At 41.5% G+C, this 17,169-nt stretch overlaps 1 protein-coding gene across 1 annotated transcript in view; it reads right to left on the reverse strand.

The window, feature by feature from the left end:
- Window positions 1-17,169, reverse strand: part of TRPC4 (transient receptor potential cation channel subfamily C member 4) — a 47,962-nt gene that overhangs the window by 7,535 nt on the left and 23,258 nt on the right. Inside the window, exons 4-6 of the mRNA XM_063123017.1 lie at window positions 12,359-12,498; window positions 4,727-5,040; window positions 1,146-1,341 (exon numbers count right to left, since the gene is read on the reverse strand). Of these exons, the coding sequence (XP_062979087.1) occupies window positions 1,146-1,341; window positions 4,727-5,040; window positions 12,359-12,498 (650 nt within the window). The remainder of the gene's footprint in view (window positions 1-1,145; window positions 1,342-4,726; window positions 5,041-12,358; window positions 12,499-17,169) is intronic.

Raw genomic sequence — 17,169 nt, forward strand, 5'->3', positions numbered from 1 at the left:
TGCGTTTAATCTTCCAATCTCCGCAAGGCAGCAGAAGGCAGGGGCAAATGGGAAAATGTAACTTATTTCTAGGCAAAAATAATTGCTATGAAGGAGCCATATTGCGTAATATCACTGTGGCTTCATGAAACATTGATTTTATTCTACAAATTTGAATTAGCGGGCACAGGCTTTTATGACCCTTAACCTTTCCACAGCTGAAACTGACGCTACAGAGATATTCCCACCTATTCCATTCAAGTCCAATTGCCAGAATGACATATGCTGTCCTCAAACCAGCAGATCTGCATTCAGGGTTCATGTCTGGTTTTTTAATTACTTACTTGCCCCACTAGAAAGCAACCTTTGACCATGTCTGCTTCGCAAGCTGGGAACATACAAGTGCTTTCTACAACATTCTGGCATAATTTGGCAAGTTTTAGAAACCGGACTTCTCAGCTGGCAAGAGCTTTTTGCTAGGGGCTAAACACTGGCTAAGATCTTGATCTAGTTCGCATGTCACGACTGCTCATGGATTATTAAACGAAGTGAATGAAGTGGGACTGAACAGCATGTTGGCTCCCGCCCACTCCTGCTGAATTAAACAACCCTATAATGCTCTATTTATTGTGATGTCTGTGAGTTGTTGGGAGAGGATCAACCCAGAGTTGAAACCCATGCAGCAGGAGCAAATGGGTGCCAAGAAGTAGCACGTTCACCCATTCCCACATTATTATTATTATTATTAAATTTTTACCCTAACCCTAACCCTAAAAAGCATAAAATACTAACAAAAACAGACAATATCCATTTGAGTTACAACCCTTGATTTGATCATAGAACAGTTGGAAGGCCATCGCATCCAATCCTCTGCTCAATGCAGGAATCAACTGTGGGTTTTTGTGCTGTGCAAACTAGGTCATGGATTGTTGTATGTTATATGTCTAATGGTGTGTAAAGCAGGCTTATTGACTTCAGCACGTGCTGAAAAATTAATCCTGTTGAATTGTTCAGGTGACTAATTTCAGCTTCTGTAGGGGCTTGAACACACCCAAAAGAACCTAATTTTGTAACAATGCAGGGCTTGTTATTTTTTAGAAAACAAATTTTGGTCACTTGGTAAAAATGACTTTCAAAATAATCAAGAAGTAAAACAAGGAACTGACAGCAATGAGCTGATAGGAATTGTTCATCATCGCTATCAACATGTTGAGCAGGACAACCAAAGAGATGACGTTGTAGGTACCAAACATCGTAGCCCCAACGAACTCAGTGAATTCATGCCGTGCTTTAACATTGGTCACGTACAGGTTGATAAGTCCAAAGACAGACCAAAACAGTGACTGGAGGGTTTCAAACAAACTGGGGAAAAAGAGGAAAGGAAAAAAAAAACATTGTTACAAATGCATTCCAGGTATATTGCCTGAGTTGCCTACAAAGAAAACAGAACTATTGCTTTTACGTTACATACATATCCTCTGCAGAACTTTGACTAAAAACTTTAAACTTAAACATCAAAAGAGGCATTTAAATGAAATTATGTTAGAAAAGCTAGGTCTATGCTAGGTTCATTAGAATCCCAGCATGGAAAATGTTGTTCCCTTGCAGATGTTCCATTTATAATTTAAAGGGCTTTTTGAAGTATTTATTTTCAGAATATATGCTTTTACAGGGTGGTTTACAAAAAGATTTAAAATGCATGAAATGACCAAATGAGGATTGACCAAAATGCATTGAACAAATGAGGATTGAAAAAAACCCGTGAATCGGGTGGGCGTGGGCAGGTTTCATTTCCGGCATGGTACCCTAAGGGTGTATTGGCACTAAGGTAAGGTGACCATATTTTGGAAACCAAAAAGGAGGACAACATGGTCAGCCCCCAAGGGGGCGTGTCCAGCACCAAGGGGGCATGCCCACCCGAACATAGCTTTGGTCACATGTCTGATTTTACAGCACACATTTAAGACAAATCTGTTCTATATAGCATCTTAATGTTAAGATCACTGAAATAAAGAACAAGTGAGAGATTCAATGTATCTGAAATTAACTTCACTCACTCCTACTTTTGTAGGTTTTGCTGTACTTGGAAGCTTTTGCTATGCTTTGTGTGATACAGTCTCCCCTTCCCTCAAATATCTTTTCTGACTGTGTCTTCACTCATTGCAAGCTGCTGTTGTTGTTAACAGGGTTTGCTACTGGCCGGCCAGATGGCTGGCTTTTTTTAATTTCAATTTTTTAAAAAAGCTTGTGTATAATTGTCACAAGTTTCTCTACTCTAACATTAGGGTGGGTGTTGTGGCAGTTTACCTAAAGACCGGAGATCCACTTAATGTCAAGGGCTGAAACTGCTCAATATGCAAAACCCCAAAGAGGAGGTTAGACAACCTGAGTTCGAAGGATATGGCTCCAGCAGTTTTAAAACACAATAATTTTAAAACTTTGAACTTTTAAAAAAATCCTTAAAAAATGGATGAACAGATCTGATTCAAACCTGGCATAGCTAAATCTCTCCTTAAGAGCTATCATGGTGCCAACTTTCAGCCCTTTATCTTTTAAAAATTTCATTTTTAAAAAAATAATTTTAAAACCTCAAACATTTTAAAAAATCCTAAAACTCAATGGATGGACAGATCTGTTTCAAACTTGGCATAGCTAAAGTCCTTGTTAAGAGCAATCATGGTGCCAAGTTTCATCTCTTTATCTTTAAAAATAATATTTTTTTTAAAAAAATTAAATCCTCAAATTTTAAAAAATTCTTAAAAATCAATGGATGAACAGATCTATTTCAAATTTGGTATAGCTAAAGCTCTACCTAATAGCTTTCATGGTGCCAACTTTCAGCTCTTTATCTTTAAAAATGACAGTTTAAAAAATAATAATTTAAAACCCTCAATTTTAAAAAAATTCCTAAAAATCAATGAATGAACAGATCTGTTTCAAATTTGGTGTGGCTAAAGCTCTACCTAAATCCTATCATGGTGCAAAGTTTCATCTCTTTATCTTTAAAAATAATGATTTTAAAAATACTAATTTTAAAACTTCAATTTTAATTTTTTTCTAAAAAATCAATGGATGAACGGATATGTTTCAAATTTGGTATGACTAAAGCCCTTCCTAAGAGCTACCATTGTGCCATGTTTCATGTCTTTATCTTAAAAAATGATGGAGTTATAAGCATTTTAGTTAATTCCCGATAGAGCTGCTTTTTGGAAAAATCCGGATTTCCCCTCCCCCTCCCGGATTTGTCATCAAAAACCCGGACAAATCCAGGCAAATCTGGTCATATGGTCACCCTAACTAAGGGGGAAACTGCAGACGGGGGTATTGAACTGGGGTGTTATGGGGCAAATGGCGAAGCACAAGACAGCTTTTGCTATTAACATTGCAAATGCTTCTACGCTAGTGATTGCAGCGCAAACAGGGACTGACCTGTAAGGAAGGGCGTGGAGCTATGAGTTCTTTCCTTCCTCAGTTAGATGTGTCCCAGCATCATTGTGCTTTGTATTCCACCTCCCCACCCCCTGTCAGCAGCCATTTATGCTGCAGTAGAGGCATAACTGTGTCAATTCTAGACGGAATGGCTAGAGTCCGAGCAACATGCTTTCAGATGTTTGAGCAGAAGAACGTATCTCCAGCCCCTGAAAGGAGTGCTCCAGTGCTAAGTTCCAACCAGCCTGGAACAGGAGCCATGTAGCCCAGGCCTCATGGGGTGGGATAGGGTAGGAGGAGTTTCAGGGAGGGAAAAATAGAAAAAGGACACCTTCATGTCTTTCCCACCCTGTCCTGAACAACCTTCCTCTACTGTGTTATACAGCTATATATGGCGTTGGTTCTGGAGAGTGGGAAAGGGAGACTGTATCCTTCTGCTTTCTTCCTCCTGGACGAGGGAGGGGAGGTTTTCAACCTCCTGGCACACACACACACACACACACACACCTACCTCCAACATTAATCCCTCCTCACAGAGAGTTACTATCAACTGTGCAATCCAATCCCATCTTCTGCCCCCTCCCGTCTCCCCTCCTTCTGTCTCTTTCTGAGGTGGCGGGCTCAATTGATACCTCAACAAACCATGCAGTCCAGAAGCTCATAGATACTTGTTGTTAGGCTGTTTGGGGAAATTTTGAACAAAACCTCCCTCTTTCAATTAACAATTGTGCATACCTAGGAAAGGTCCCCCAAGTACCGTATTTCTTCTATTGTAAGACACCATCGATTGTAAGACGCACACTAATTTCAGTACCACCAACAGTAAAAAAAACCTAAGACACACCTGCAATTCTAAGATGCACCCCATTTTTAGAGATGTTTATATGGGGGGAAAAGTGTGTCGTAGAACTGAAGAAATAGGGTATGTCGAAACCACTATTGGGTGACCTTAGTTTGCTTCTAGATATGTACTCAACCATCTGAGTTGGCTGCAGTCAGTGCAGCTCTAGTTTAGGTGTCTGAAGCCCACCATCTTCCCAGTTTTGTGGGATCAATTTCAGTGGTTGGAGCCTGAGGACGGGGACAAGGTGCTTGCAGCAACGTGACCATCCATGTGACCTCTTGATTCTTGCCCTTCATGGCTAACAAGAGCTAGCTGCAAGTGGGGTACGACTGGTTCACGTTCCTTAAAATTATTTCAATGCTTCAGACAATTCTCTACCAAGAAATTAATATACAACTAAATAGAATATTGTGTAATATTAAAAAAATGCTGTGAGATATCTATCGTCCTATATAAAAGGAACTGCACACTTACGTTGAAAATGCATTGTTTTGATTTTCACACCGTATCCCTTTGCAGCGATTGGGTTCAGTTGTTTCATAATAGAAATATAGCTGGTTAAGTCCATTTGCAAAAGCTAGCAGCACAAGACAGTAGATGAAAAGAAACTTTAAAATGTCCAGTAACATTCTTCCAAGCGAGATCTGCAGTGGTCCCAGATGAGAATTTGCAGTGAATAATGAGATCAGGCGCAGAGAACTAAAAATGTTTGCAATAGCAAACAGTGCCTCGGCCACCAATGTCGGGTGCCACATATCCCAACTCTGTCTTGGGAGCAGCCCACTGTACTGAAAACAAAAGAGTTGAGTTAACATTAACAGAGTTTCCCCCCCTAATACAAAGATCATTTTTATCTTGCAATTAATTTTATTTTCATGGATTTCAATAAGACCCCAATCCTTCACTGAGCAATAGTTAGCTCTGGCAACTTTCATTTGCTGTTTCACAATTCTCTGAGAGACATATTATTTATTTATTTATTTATTTATTTATTTAAAACATTTGTGTCTCGCCCTATACCACCACGATCTCAGGGCGGCATACTGATATGTTCCAATGCTGTGTGCACTTCTGGGTATTCTATCTTAAAAAGGATAGCACATAGTTGAAAAAAGAGTTGAAGCACATTCCCTACAATGAAATGTAAAGCAGTTGTGCAACTGCTTGTGGAAGCATAATGCGCAACCACTTACAAAACAGAAAGATTCAGTGGAGCTCCGCTAGAAGTGTTTGAATTTGCGGAATGACACCATAGGATACTGCCCAAAACAATTAACTTATTAAATAACCAAAGCTAGACAATCTTTAAGATTCTCAAACTTACTTGCAAGGAGCAAGCATCACCCATGACGATGAGTAGATTACAAATTTCATAGGGAATGATTCTAATTCTTAAACTTGTGGAAACAGGGAAGATGCATCCTCTAGTCACGCATGGTGCTTGGACACACCTCTAGGGAAGAATTTTGACACTTAGGACATGACAGATCCAACAGAAATACAGAGGAAGATGGCCCACTGGCACCTTTCAACAACCCATAAGGGTGAAAATAAAAGGTGAGAACTGTGAACGATTTCCAATTTACACCTGGTACACAGAATCCCAGTCTGTATGCATGGAGGATGCCATCTATTTATTTATTTATTTATTTATTTATTTATTGCATTTCTATACCACCCAATAGCTGAAGCTCTCTGGGCAGTTCACAAAATTTTTTGGATGGTTCACAAAAAACGACAAGTGGATTCCTAAGAAATGGAGAAGGCACATAGGCACATTGATTATTTGCCATGACACTAAATGGAACATCCAAGTCAAGAAGCAATACAGCTCTGACTACAAGAAGGAAGGGACAAACAACCCTTTGGGGACTCCAATCAACTTCATAACCTGCTTATGAGCTGTTTGGAGGCCTCTGGTGGGCTGCTGTTGGAAATGCAATCCTGGACCGGATGGACCTTGGAAGTTGGAGTCATCACACGGTTACAGCAAAAATCAAAATCAAATCTATTTATGTATTTACTTATTAAATTTATGTACCACCCAACGGATAAAGGCACTAGCAACAGTTTACAGTCTTAAAAAATCCAAATTACAATTTTTATTCTAGGTATCTGTCCACTGGAAAACGTGCAAACATTCTGAGATGCAAAGTTTGTTTTAGTTATCAATTATTAACATAATTTTTGCAGTTATTTCATGTCATTATTGTACATAATTTCTCTGAATTTAAACTATTTGTATGAGGACGCAATTCAATCTGTCCACTCAATCCATTTACAAAGAATTCTACTGTGCTTGCCTTACTGCAGATTTCCTGCAAAAAAAATATTGCATTGGATTAATTTACTCTACACAGAATAAAACTAGAGACAGAAACGAAGAATGGGCAGAGACTTAGTGAACATATGAGCTTCAAAGGAGAAACATCATGTAAGATAATGACCAGAAATGTGAACATAGTTACTCACAGTAAAAAAGCACAGACAAGTACTGGGAAGACTCAGATCATTAATCTCTCTCCTCACCTCTTTGGCAAAAGAGGAAAAACGCAGGGAGAAACAAAGACAGAAATCCATGAAATGCAGAATATTATGTGTTGAAGAAGGCATGATCTCATTAAATTGAACTAAATTCTCCTTAATAGATTTATCTTATTGGACAACTTGACAGAACTTTTTTTGCATCCCACCTTTGTTTACAAAAGGCAAGACATCACATTTGGCTACTCACTGACACAAACCATGGCTTGGACGCCCTGAACACTGTGAAGTTCGCCATGGCTCAGGAGACAAATCAAATTGCTTTTCTCCTGCCTCAGTTCCTGCAGCAAGTGGTCACTTGTAAACAAGATGCTGCCTTTCAGCTCTCTGTATTATTCATAGGACACATTGACCAGGTTCGGACAATCTTTTCTTGCTCCATAAAAAAAACAAAACATGGCCTACATTATGCAAACAAGAACAAGCTCTCCTTGCCCTCTCCTTCTCCCCTTGGGCGTCAACTTCATCATTTCATTCCTGGCTTGTATTAAGCCAGATTTCCCCATTATGTCCAAAGTGGGAGGAAACATCCCAAAACAGCCTGAGATCAGAAGAGGGGAGGGGTGCTTGGCCCTGATACTCATTCCTGGCTTCATGAACCATAGTTTATGACACTGTGAAAGGTCATCTGAACTTTGCCATTATGTCTGGAGAAATGACAAAAATAACAGGACCAGGCAAAAAATGGTTCTAATTTTGCCATATACTACTTCCTTTCAGTGAATGGCTGCTCTAAATAACTTCTGGTTGTTGGGTTGTGAAATAATATATACATATAAAACCCAAAATATTCACAAACCTACTACTTATTCAGGGCATTTATCTACATATGCAAATATGAAGTGGTCAACTGGGGAATGAAAATTCACTTATATTTGTGGTAGCCCTAATGTTTAAGCTACATAATTAGAGAAACATGATATATGAGCAGATTATTCTGTCCCAAGTGCAACTCTTCATGAAATGCCTGCAGATCTGTAGAGAGACAGAATGTTGCACCTGCTTCTTGGCAAAGTGGTGCTGAGAAGGTCAGTAGAGGCAGAAGGCAGGAAAAGGAAGCATAAACCTTTTCCTTGCCCACCACTTCTTCCTCCCAACTCTCCCTCCCAGTTCAGTTTCCAGGCAAATATTTGTAGGAGAAGCATGAGACTGACAGCCAGGTAGACACAAATTAGAGGTAGAACATGTACTTTTGCCCTAAGGTACTGAACGCGCTATGGGATTGAAAATGCCTCTTTGATCAAGAGACTGCCAAAGGACTACAGAAGAAACAGTTTTAAAGATCCCAGTAAATCACAGAACAAACCCAGAATTCTAGAATATTCGGGATTTGCAAATGGTGGCAACAAAGTACAACACCATCAGGTGTACTGCGATCTAAGCAGGCCTACGATAGCTTACTAGTGAATCACTTACAAGTCTAGAGTGGCTCCACATTAATTCAGTGGGACTAGTTATCTGGAGATTTTTGTGTTGTATTTGTTATAAAATTTGAACCCCTGGTTATTTATATCAGGTACTAAAATGAGTAGAAATGCCAAAAGCAAAACCTGCCTGGAATTTCATGTGAAGATAATGAAGCCAGCCAGAGCTAAAAATAATAATAATTGGAATGGGAATACATGTCTGTTATTTCAGGCTCTGTCATCTCAGACTCTGATTACAGAATGGAAGTGTCTGGAAAGTGAAGCGATGATTATTTTCTCTAGTTAATTGCAGTTCAAAATGAATAGTAAGTGGACAATCAAAAATGCACTGAATGGTTTTGAAACCAAATGAAGGAATCTGTTGCTTTGCCTAGCAGGCCATTCTGCCCAAGACGACTGAACACAATAATATCTGGCATCCATCACGCTAAGCAGCAAAAGAAACAAATGAAAGGCAGCTGGAAACATATTGCAGTAAAGTTGTCATTAGTGAAGTCAGTGCAAATACGAAGATAAACAACCCTATCTACAAACGTGTGTTGTGAGTGGAAGATGGAAGGTTCACAAAGTCCACCCCCCTGAGAGTACAAATGAGTGGGAAAGCATGGGGAATTCTCATCACTTTTATAGACACTTTTTGGCTTCCCTCAAAATTCCTTAGACATTTACTTGAGAAGGAATCTCTAAATTCACACTGAACTTTTACTTTAGGAAGAACTGGTAGCAACCAAGGGATTCGCAAACCCTTCCCAACCCACAGCTATGAAACATTGCTAGTCAAAACTCTAAACAGAGGTAGGAGGATCTGTCAGATTTGCCATTCAATTTTATTCTAGGGAAAATTTAGAACCAACTCTAACATTCAGCTGTTGTTTGACTTCTATATGACAAATTACTGTTAAAAATGGGTGGGTCGCCCGCCAGTTACTGAGCTGGGGAGAAGATAGCCAAGCACCCTCCTTGTCCTGTCTAGCAGTACTTCAAACTCAGCTGCCTGTGATACGGGTTTTTTACCCAAGTTATGACCCTAACTTCTTTTATCATACCAATATATTAACATGCAACATTTCATGGGTGAAAACAGGGGCCCTCCTGTGCACAAGACCCTGGGTAGCCCCTATGGCTTCCCCCCTTAGGTGTGGGCTAGTTAGTAAAAACGAAAATAATGAGAATCGTCAACTGATTGCCTGTTCTGAGATAAGAGGAGGGCTGAATGGGAAAAAAACCCTCCATGGTTTTAGTATTTTTATATTAGATCCATATTAAATGAGCATCTTAAAGTTAATCAATAATTAAGAGAGTCAACAGACTTTGAAAAGGTAGTTATAAAATACGGAATACCTATTATCAAAATTTTGCACTTTACATTTAAAATAAGATATCCTGAACAAGTTAAAAGATGTTATCGTTAAATGGGCACAAAATACAGAGGGGAAATGTCCTTGTTGAAATCTTGGGAAAGCTGTGGAATAGGGCTCATAGATTATCTTTAAATATGGGGAATAATTGAGAACTCTTTTTAAAAAAACCCCACGATAGTCCAGTTTGCACATAACAAAAAGTCACCGTGGACCAATTTTCCTGCAGAAGTTCTTATTGCGGCACTGGCCACCATTTTGAAAATTCAAGCCTGGTGAGGGTGAATTGTTGGGGTGATTAACAAGCCACCCACAACCTTAAAGCAGGCTACAGTTTCTGGGTGGTTTGTTAACCGCCCCAGCAATTCAGTCTTCCCAGGTTTGGCCGTAACGACAAGCTGTGGTGCGGGCCCTCCGCAGCTTGGCTTTTTAAAATGCAAAACAGCAGCCCCTGCAGGGAAATTCACCCATGATGGCTTGGTGATATATGTGAATCAGGTCAATGACAAGAAGGTACATTACACCAGTATTAATAAATAAAATAAATTATAATGATCTATCTACTTGTTGGAAATGTAAAGAAGAGAGAGGAGATTTCTATCATATATGGTAGGAATGTCACCTAGCAAAGGGGAAGTGGAAAACAGAATAATTTAGAGAGCAATCCTATGAGCCCTAGACAGCATTTGGGGTGCCATAGGATGCTGGAGATCTCTTCCTCTGTGCCCGTAGACAGAGCTACGAGCATAGAAAAAGAGTTCCGATCATGGACTCCAACCTTGTAAGAGAACTCAAACAGGGAGAAAATGGTGCATGTTGGTGGGCCAGGAGGTGAGAGGAGTGGAGAGGAGAGGCAGGGATATGCCATATCCTATGGCCTCTTAGGCCTTTTCTACACCTATGGGTGTAGCGGGCCAGAGAGGGGGCAATCCTGGACTTACCTACTTCCGGGATCGTCGCCCTGAGTCTACATGGCCACGTGACATCATGGATAGGAGTAGGGACGTTGCGTGCGTTGCAAGTGCCATTTTTTTTAAAGGAAAAGGAGCTGGAGCACAATCGCGCTCCAGCGAAAGATAAGGTAAAAAAGAAGAAGCCCCGACCCTGCTCCCCACCCCACCCCACCCCCTAGGGCCCTGGTCTCCCCTGTCTCGGCTCCTTCCCTCTGATTACCCTCGCTACTCGCAGGGGGAGGGAAGAAGCCGGGATGGGCAGACACACATCTCCCGCAGTCTCGGGATGATCCCAGGGAGTACTTATCCCTGGGAAAACCTGCGCTCGTCCCTCCTGCCCCTAGGAGACCCTGTGCATCATTTGGATGCATAGGGACTTGGCCCTGACCAGCCTGCATTTTCGTGCTGATGTAGAAACAGCCTTTGTCTCCTCCCACCCATCTTTGAAATGGAGCAATGGAGGCAAAATTACTTCTGTCCTCCTCTCATCCTGCCTTGCTCTTGCTGGCAGGACATAGGATAGGCAAAGGACCCTGAACTCAGAGCCCCTGTCTATCAGGAGTGTTACCCTAAGGACGCAATCTAATCTGATCCACGCTGGGTATTCCTAAGCCTCCAATGCAATACACCTCCTGGTGCATTTTAGCTAGACAGGAGCAGGCAGGCAATGGCTGGGGATGCCTCATAGCCCCACATACCCAATGTCTTCCCCTCCCTGCACCCTGTCAACACATCTTTTCTCCCTCTACGAGTTTGCATTTGCTGTCTAGGGGGCATAAGACTGCTCTCTTAATGACAAGGGTTTTAGAATTTGAAATCCTACTTGAACTAGTATGTGTTAAACTAAAACTACATGGATGCTTTTGCTGATCAGATATATCGAAAACTAGTTTCTTATAGAATCTTGTATGTCAACAAATGGAGATCATTAATTATACCTACTATGAGTGAATGGAATGAAAAATGTGGGATTTTGTTCTTATGATTAGTTTTACACAATATATGAGAACAAAATTAAAAAAGTCAGTGACAGGACAATGTTAGAATAAATTGACCCCATTTATTAATTATTGCAAAGTTAGTACCTGGTTTTTATTTTATTTTAAAAAATAATGTCAATGGGATATAGTTTAAATTAGGCATATTGTTTGCTATTATTAAAAATTGCCAGAAGAGATTAAGAAAGTGATTAATATTTTTCAATTGTATTTTATATTGTATTTTATATTATGTTTTTATACTGTTTGTTTTATATTTTGAATGGTTTTAATTTTTGTGAACCGCCCAGGGAGCTTCAGCTATTGGGAGGTATAAAAATGCAAATAATAATAATAATAATAATAATAATAATAATAATTCTGAAACTAATTCTATCAGATTGCATATTGTTAAAAACTAATTTGTTGTTGTTGTTGTTATTGTGAAACTCTTTTTTTGCTTGCTTTTGCTTTTATTTATTTATTTATTTATTTAAGGAAAATGATGAGGACCAAGGACATTGGCAGAATGCTTATTGCCCCAGGTCAGGACACAGAAAATTGGCGTGGTCCAGGCCAAACAGGGTTAATTGAAGGGTAAGTGCGCCCTAAAATCTCTTCCAAAACTCTAATTCAAAAGGGAATTCCCCCCAACACACATAAACCTACAACTTTTGCTTAGAAAATTCCTTTATCCCTGTGCTCCTACTCACTGCAATGAAAGATATTAACCAACAGTAAAAGTCAACATAAAGAGAAAGAATTCATAATAACAGAATCATATGCAAAGTAAATGTCATGTATCTAACATGTTAACAATATGAATATATTTGTGTGCGTCAATTACCTTTGAAAATGCAACAATTTTCAAAGATATCGTTGCTAGGTATAATGAGTTCATTACGAAATCCATCAAGTTCCACCAGTCATGAATATAATCCTGCAGGCCGCCATCCCACATTTGTTTAATTTCACCCCAGATAAACCCTGCAAATATAAAAAGGAGACATGCTTCAATACAACAATAATAACAAGGATTACTATGACTTCAACCTTCTCTTCCAGTATTTTTTTCAGGTTTGGTTTGTGCCCCCCTGAAGACACTGGAGTGGAGCACACCCTATAGGACTTTCTCCAGCGTGGGGCTGGCAGAAGTGGATGGGAGCTGCAACCACAGCAGTGGCTGCAGGTGCATCCATCCCACGGATCGCAGCCTAAAGGCCCAGAGTTCAGCAGAACGGGCTGTGAATTCTGACTAAGGAAACAATTTGGACATTACTTAGAACTGAGGGCCTGTCTACACCATGCCTTATCCTGGAGATCGTCCCGGGATCATCCCTGTGCGCCACATGACGCACAGGGATCCCAGGGGCAGGAAGGAATGATCCCTCCATTTCTCTGGGATAACTGGGACAGCTTTTAGACTGATTTTTCCCACGGTCTTGGGATCATCCCAAGACTGCGGGAGGTGTGGGCAGCTGTCCCGGTTTCATCCCAGCTCCTCGCAAGTAAACATGAGGAGCCAGGAACCGGGCATGGGGCATGGAGTCTTCAGGTGCTCCGTGACCATCAGGGGTGGGGTGAGGGAGCAGGTGCCGGTTTGTTTCCTGCCCCTACCTTTGGCGGAGGAGCACCTGTGCACTCCTCTCCTGTTTGTTTTTTAAATGCAGCCACGCCATCCTTTTGGGACGATGCACGGCCGTCTGGACACCCAGGGAGGATTGCGGAAGCTGCTAAGTCTGCGATCCTCCCCCTACACCCTTGTGGTGTAGACATGCCCTGAGTGGCATCAGTGAGTGGCCTCTTTCCTTGCAGGGTGCTGCTCACTTGCTATCTGAGTGGGACTTGACAGAGACAGCATTCGCTTACCTCAAATGAAATTTATTTTTGTGGGGGCGGGGGAGAGAAGTCTTTTATGACCGTAGACGGTCGCTATCAATGCCTTCTTTTCTACGGCATAACTGATTTAGCACATTCTGGGAAATGGTTAATTGGAAGCACTTATCAGATTTCATGCATATAGGTACTTTGCTGGGACAACTCAGGCTGCGAAGTAACCTTTATATTGTGTCTTACTTGCACTTGAAAATAATAATTCTAGGGCAAAGGAGGGCAACTTATACACCTCTAGCTGTTGTTGGACTGCAACTCCCATTGTCTCTCAGCATTGGTTATGCTGGAAGGGGCTTGTGGGAGCTGAATCTGAAGCACAACAATTTGCTCAACCCAAGTTGCTCAAAAAGACCCTTTTAAGGCACTGTGTTACACTGTTATATTGAAGATGCGCCAGCTAGGGAGCTATGGGAAATGGCAGAAGCCTCCCTATATTGGCAGCAACCTAGAATGCATCGCTAATACTTGAATACTTCCAATGCGCCCGCAGAATGGCCAAAACAGGGCAGAATCATGGGTGGGATGTGGGCATTACAGAGGAAGAACATAACGCTGTATACGCCATCCCTTCAATCCACAGCTACACCACTATTGACAGTGCAGCGTTACACCAGCCTTAGACCTGGTGCAAGAAATATCCTTCCTGTTAACTCTAGTGGAAGGAAGTAGATTAAAAGTAGCAGCTCCAATGTCAACAACCACCCTGGCCATCTTGCCAAGACAGAGCATAAAATACCAAAAGGAACAGAAGAAATAGAAAGGGAGACAGAGTCTCACTATATAATAAAAATACATATCCATGCATAGAAATACAAGAGGATGAGCCTGGTAGTCCCATCGAGAGCATCTGGATTAAAATAAATGGGGCAAGGAATAAAAGGAACATGATAATTGGGGTCCACTACCGACCACCCAATCAAGGCGAAGGCAAGGATGAAACTTTTGAAAAGCAAATTGCCAGTGTTTCAAGGAAGTCTGATGTAGTAGTGATGGGGGACTTCAATTACCCCGATATCTGTTGGGAGACAAATTCTGCCCAAAGTGCCCTCTCCAAGAAATTCCTGACATGTGTGGCTGAGTGTAGCCATACACGTACTCTGGATTTTAGGAAAGCTAACTTTAATAAACTCAGAACTATGGTAAGTAAGGTCCCATGGCAAGTGACCCTAATGAGAAAGGGAGTCCAAGATGGGTGGGAGTATTTAAAAAAGGAAATCTTAAAGGCACAATTACAAACAATACTGACAAGGAAAAAAGATAGAAGACAACAGGTGTGTGTATAGTAAAAGACAGAGGAAAGAAATGGTGGTTAATGAGGATGGTGCTTAATGAGGATAATGAATTTATAACATACAACAAAGAAAAAGGGCAAAGTGCTTAATTCCTACTTTGGCCCAGTCTTCTCCCAAAAGCGGGTCTATGACTCCCCTGGCAAAGGTGAAGTACAAGCTGAAGGGGAAAGATTGAGATTGATCAACAAATGGTCAAGGAACACCTAATTTCTTTGAACAAGTTCAGATCTCCAGGTCCTAGAGTAATACAGGAGCTGGCAGAAGAACTCCCAGAAGAACCACTGTCTATTATCCTTGCAAAATCATAGAAGACAGGTAAAATTCCAGATGACTGGAGGAGGACTAATGTTGTCCCTATCTTCAAAAAGGGCAAAAAGGAGGAACCTGGGAACTATAGACCAGTTAGTCTGACATCAGTCCATGGGAAATTTTTGGAGCAGATTATAAAGAAGTCAGTCTGTAAACACCTTGAAAACAATGCAGTGATTACAAGAAGCCAGCATGAATTTGTCAAGAACAAATCCTGTCAGACTAATCTGATCTCATTGTTTGATCACGTAACCTCTCTTGTGGACTGTGAGAATGCTGTGGACATAATATATCTTGACTTCAGCAAAGCTTTTGACAAAGTACCACATAACATTCTGATCAGCAAACTAGTTAAAAGTGGGCTGGATGGAACAACTATTAGGTGGATCCACAGTTGGCTACAGAACCAGACTCAAAGAGTGCTTATCAACGGTACCTTCTCAAACTGGTGGGAGGTAACAAGAGGGGTATCGCAGGGCTCAGCCCTGGGCCCTGGGCTCTTATTAATGTCAAGTCATTAATTTTTTATTAATGACTTGAATAAGGGAATGCTGATCAAATTTGCAGATGACACAAAATTGGGTGGGATAGCTAATGCCATGGAAAACAGAAGCAAACTTCAAAGTGATCTTGATAGGCTGGAGTGCTGGGCTGAAAACAATAGAATGAAATTTAATAGAGATAAATGCAAAGTTCTACACCTAGGAAATAGAAACCCAATGCACAGTTACAAGATGGGGGAATACTTGGCTCAGCAATACTACAAACGAGAAGGGTCTTGGAATTGTTGTAGATCACAAGCTGAATATGAGCCAACAGTGTGATGTGGCTGCAAAAAAAGCAAATGCTATTTTGGGCTGCATTAATAGAAGTATAGCTTCCAAATCGCACGAGATACTAGTTCCTCTCTATTTGGCCTGGTTAGGCCTCATCTTGAGTATTGCAACAAGTTCTGGGCTCCACAATTCAAGAAGGACGCAGACAAGCTGGAGCGTGTTCAGAGGAGGGCAACCAGGATGATCAGGGGTCTGGAAACATAGCCCTGTGAAGAGAGACTGAAAGAATTGGGCAGGTTTAGCCTGGAGGAGAGAAGATTGAGGGGAGACATGAGAGCACTCTTCAAATACTTAAAAGGTTGTCACACAGAGGAGGGCGAAGATCTCTTCTCTATCATCCCAGAGACTAATTATTAGGACACAGACTAATGGGCTCAACTTACAGGAAGCCGGATTCCAGCGGGACATCAGGAAAACCTTCCTGACTGTTAGATCACTGTGACAATGGAACCAATGACTTAGGGAGGTCATGGGCTCTCCCACACTTCAGGCATTCAAGAGGCAGCTGGACAGCTATCTGTCAGGGATGCTTTAAGGTGGATTCCTGTATTGAGCAGGGGGTTGGACTTGCTGGCCTTATAGGCAACCAGGATGATCAGGGGTCTGAAAACAAAGCCCTATGAAGAGAGACTGAAACAACTGGGCATGTTTATCCTGGAGAAGAGAAGATTGTCACACAGAGGAGGGCCAGGATCTCTTCTCGATCCTCCCAGAGTGCAGGGCATGGAATAATGGGCTCAAGTTAAAGGAAGCCAGATTCCAGCTGAACATCAGGAAAACCTTCCTGACTGTTAGAGCAGCACGACAATGGAACCAGTTACCTAGGGAGGTTGTGGGCTCTCCCACACTAGAGGCCTTCAAGAGGCAGCTGGACAACCACCTGTGTCAGGGATGCTTTAGGGTGGATTCCTGCATTGAGCAGGGGGTTGGACTCGATGGCCTTGTAGGCCGCTTCCAACTCTGCGATTCTATGATTCTATGATTCTACTATTCTATGATTCTATTATCTTTCTGGCCCCTTGTCTTACACACCTGTAGCTCAGGTTGTAATTAAAAACTTCCAAGGAAGAGCACGGCCTTAACGTGACCTAAGGTTTATCCCGGGATCGTCCCGGGGTCATCCCTGTTCATGTAAATGACACACAGGATATCCCAGGAGCAGGCAGGGACGACCCCGGGATAAACCTTAGGTCTAGCTAAGGCCTCTATTTCACCCAAAGGTGAATCCTTGGCCTCACAATGCAGATAGCTACTTGAGCACATTACCAACATTTCTCTTCCTAGAAACCTAAGTGGAACACTGCCTCTGTTCTCCAGGTATAACCAGA

This window comes from Elgaria multicarinata, chromosome 3 (genome assembly GCF_023053635.1).
Source record: "Elgaria multicarinata webbii isolate HBS135686 ecotype San Diego chromosome 3, rElgMul1.1.pri, whole genome shotgun sequence".
In the NCBI taxonomy this organism is placed as follows: Eukaryota; Metazoa; Chordata; class Lepidosauria; order Squamata; family Anguidae; genus Elgaria; species Elgaria multicarinata.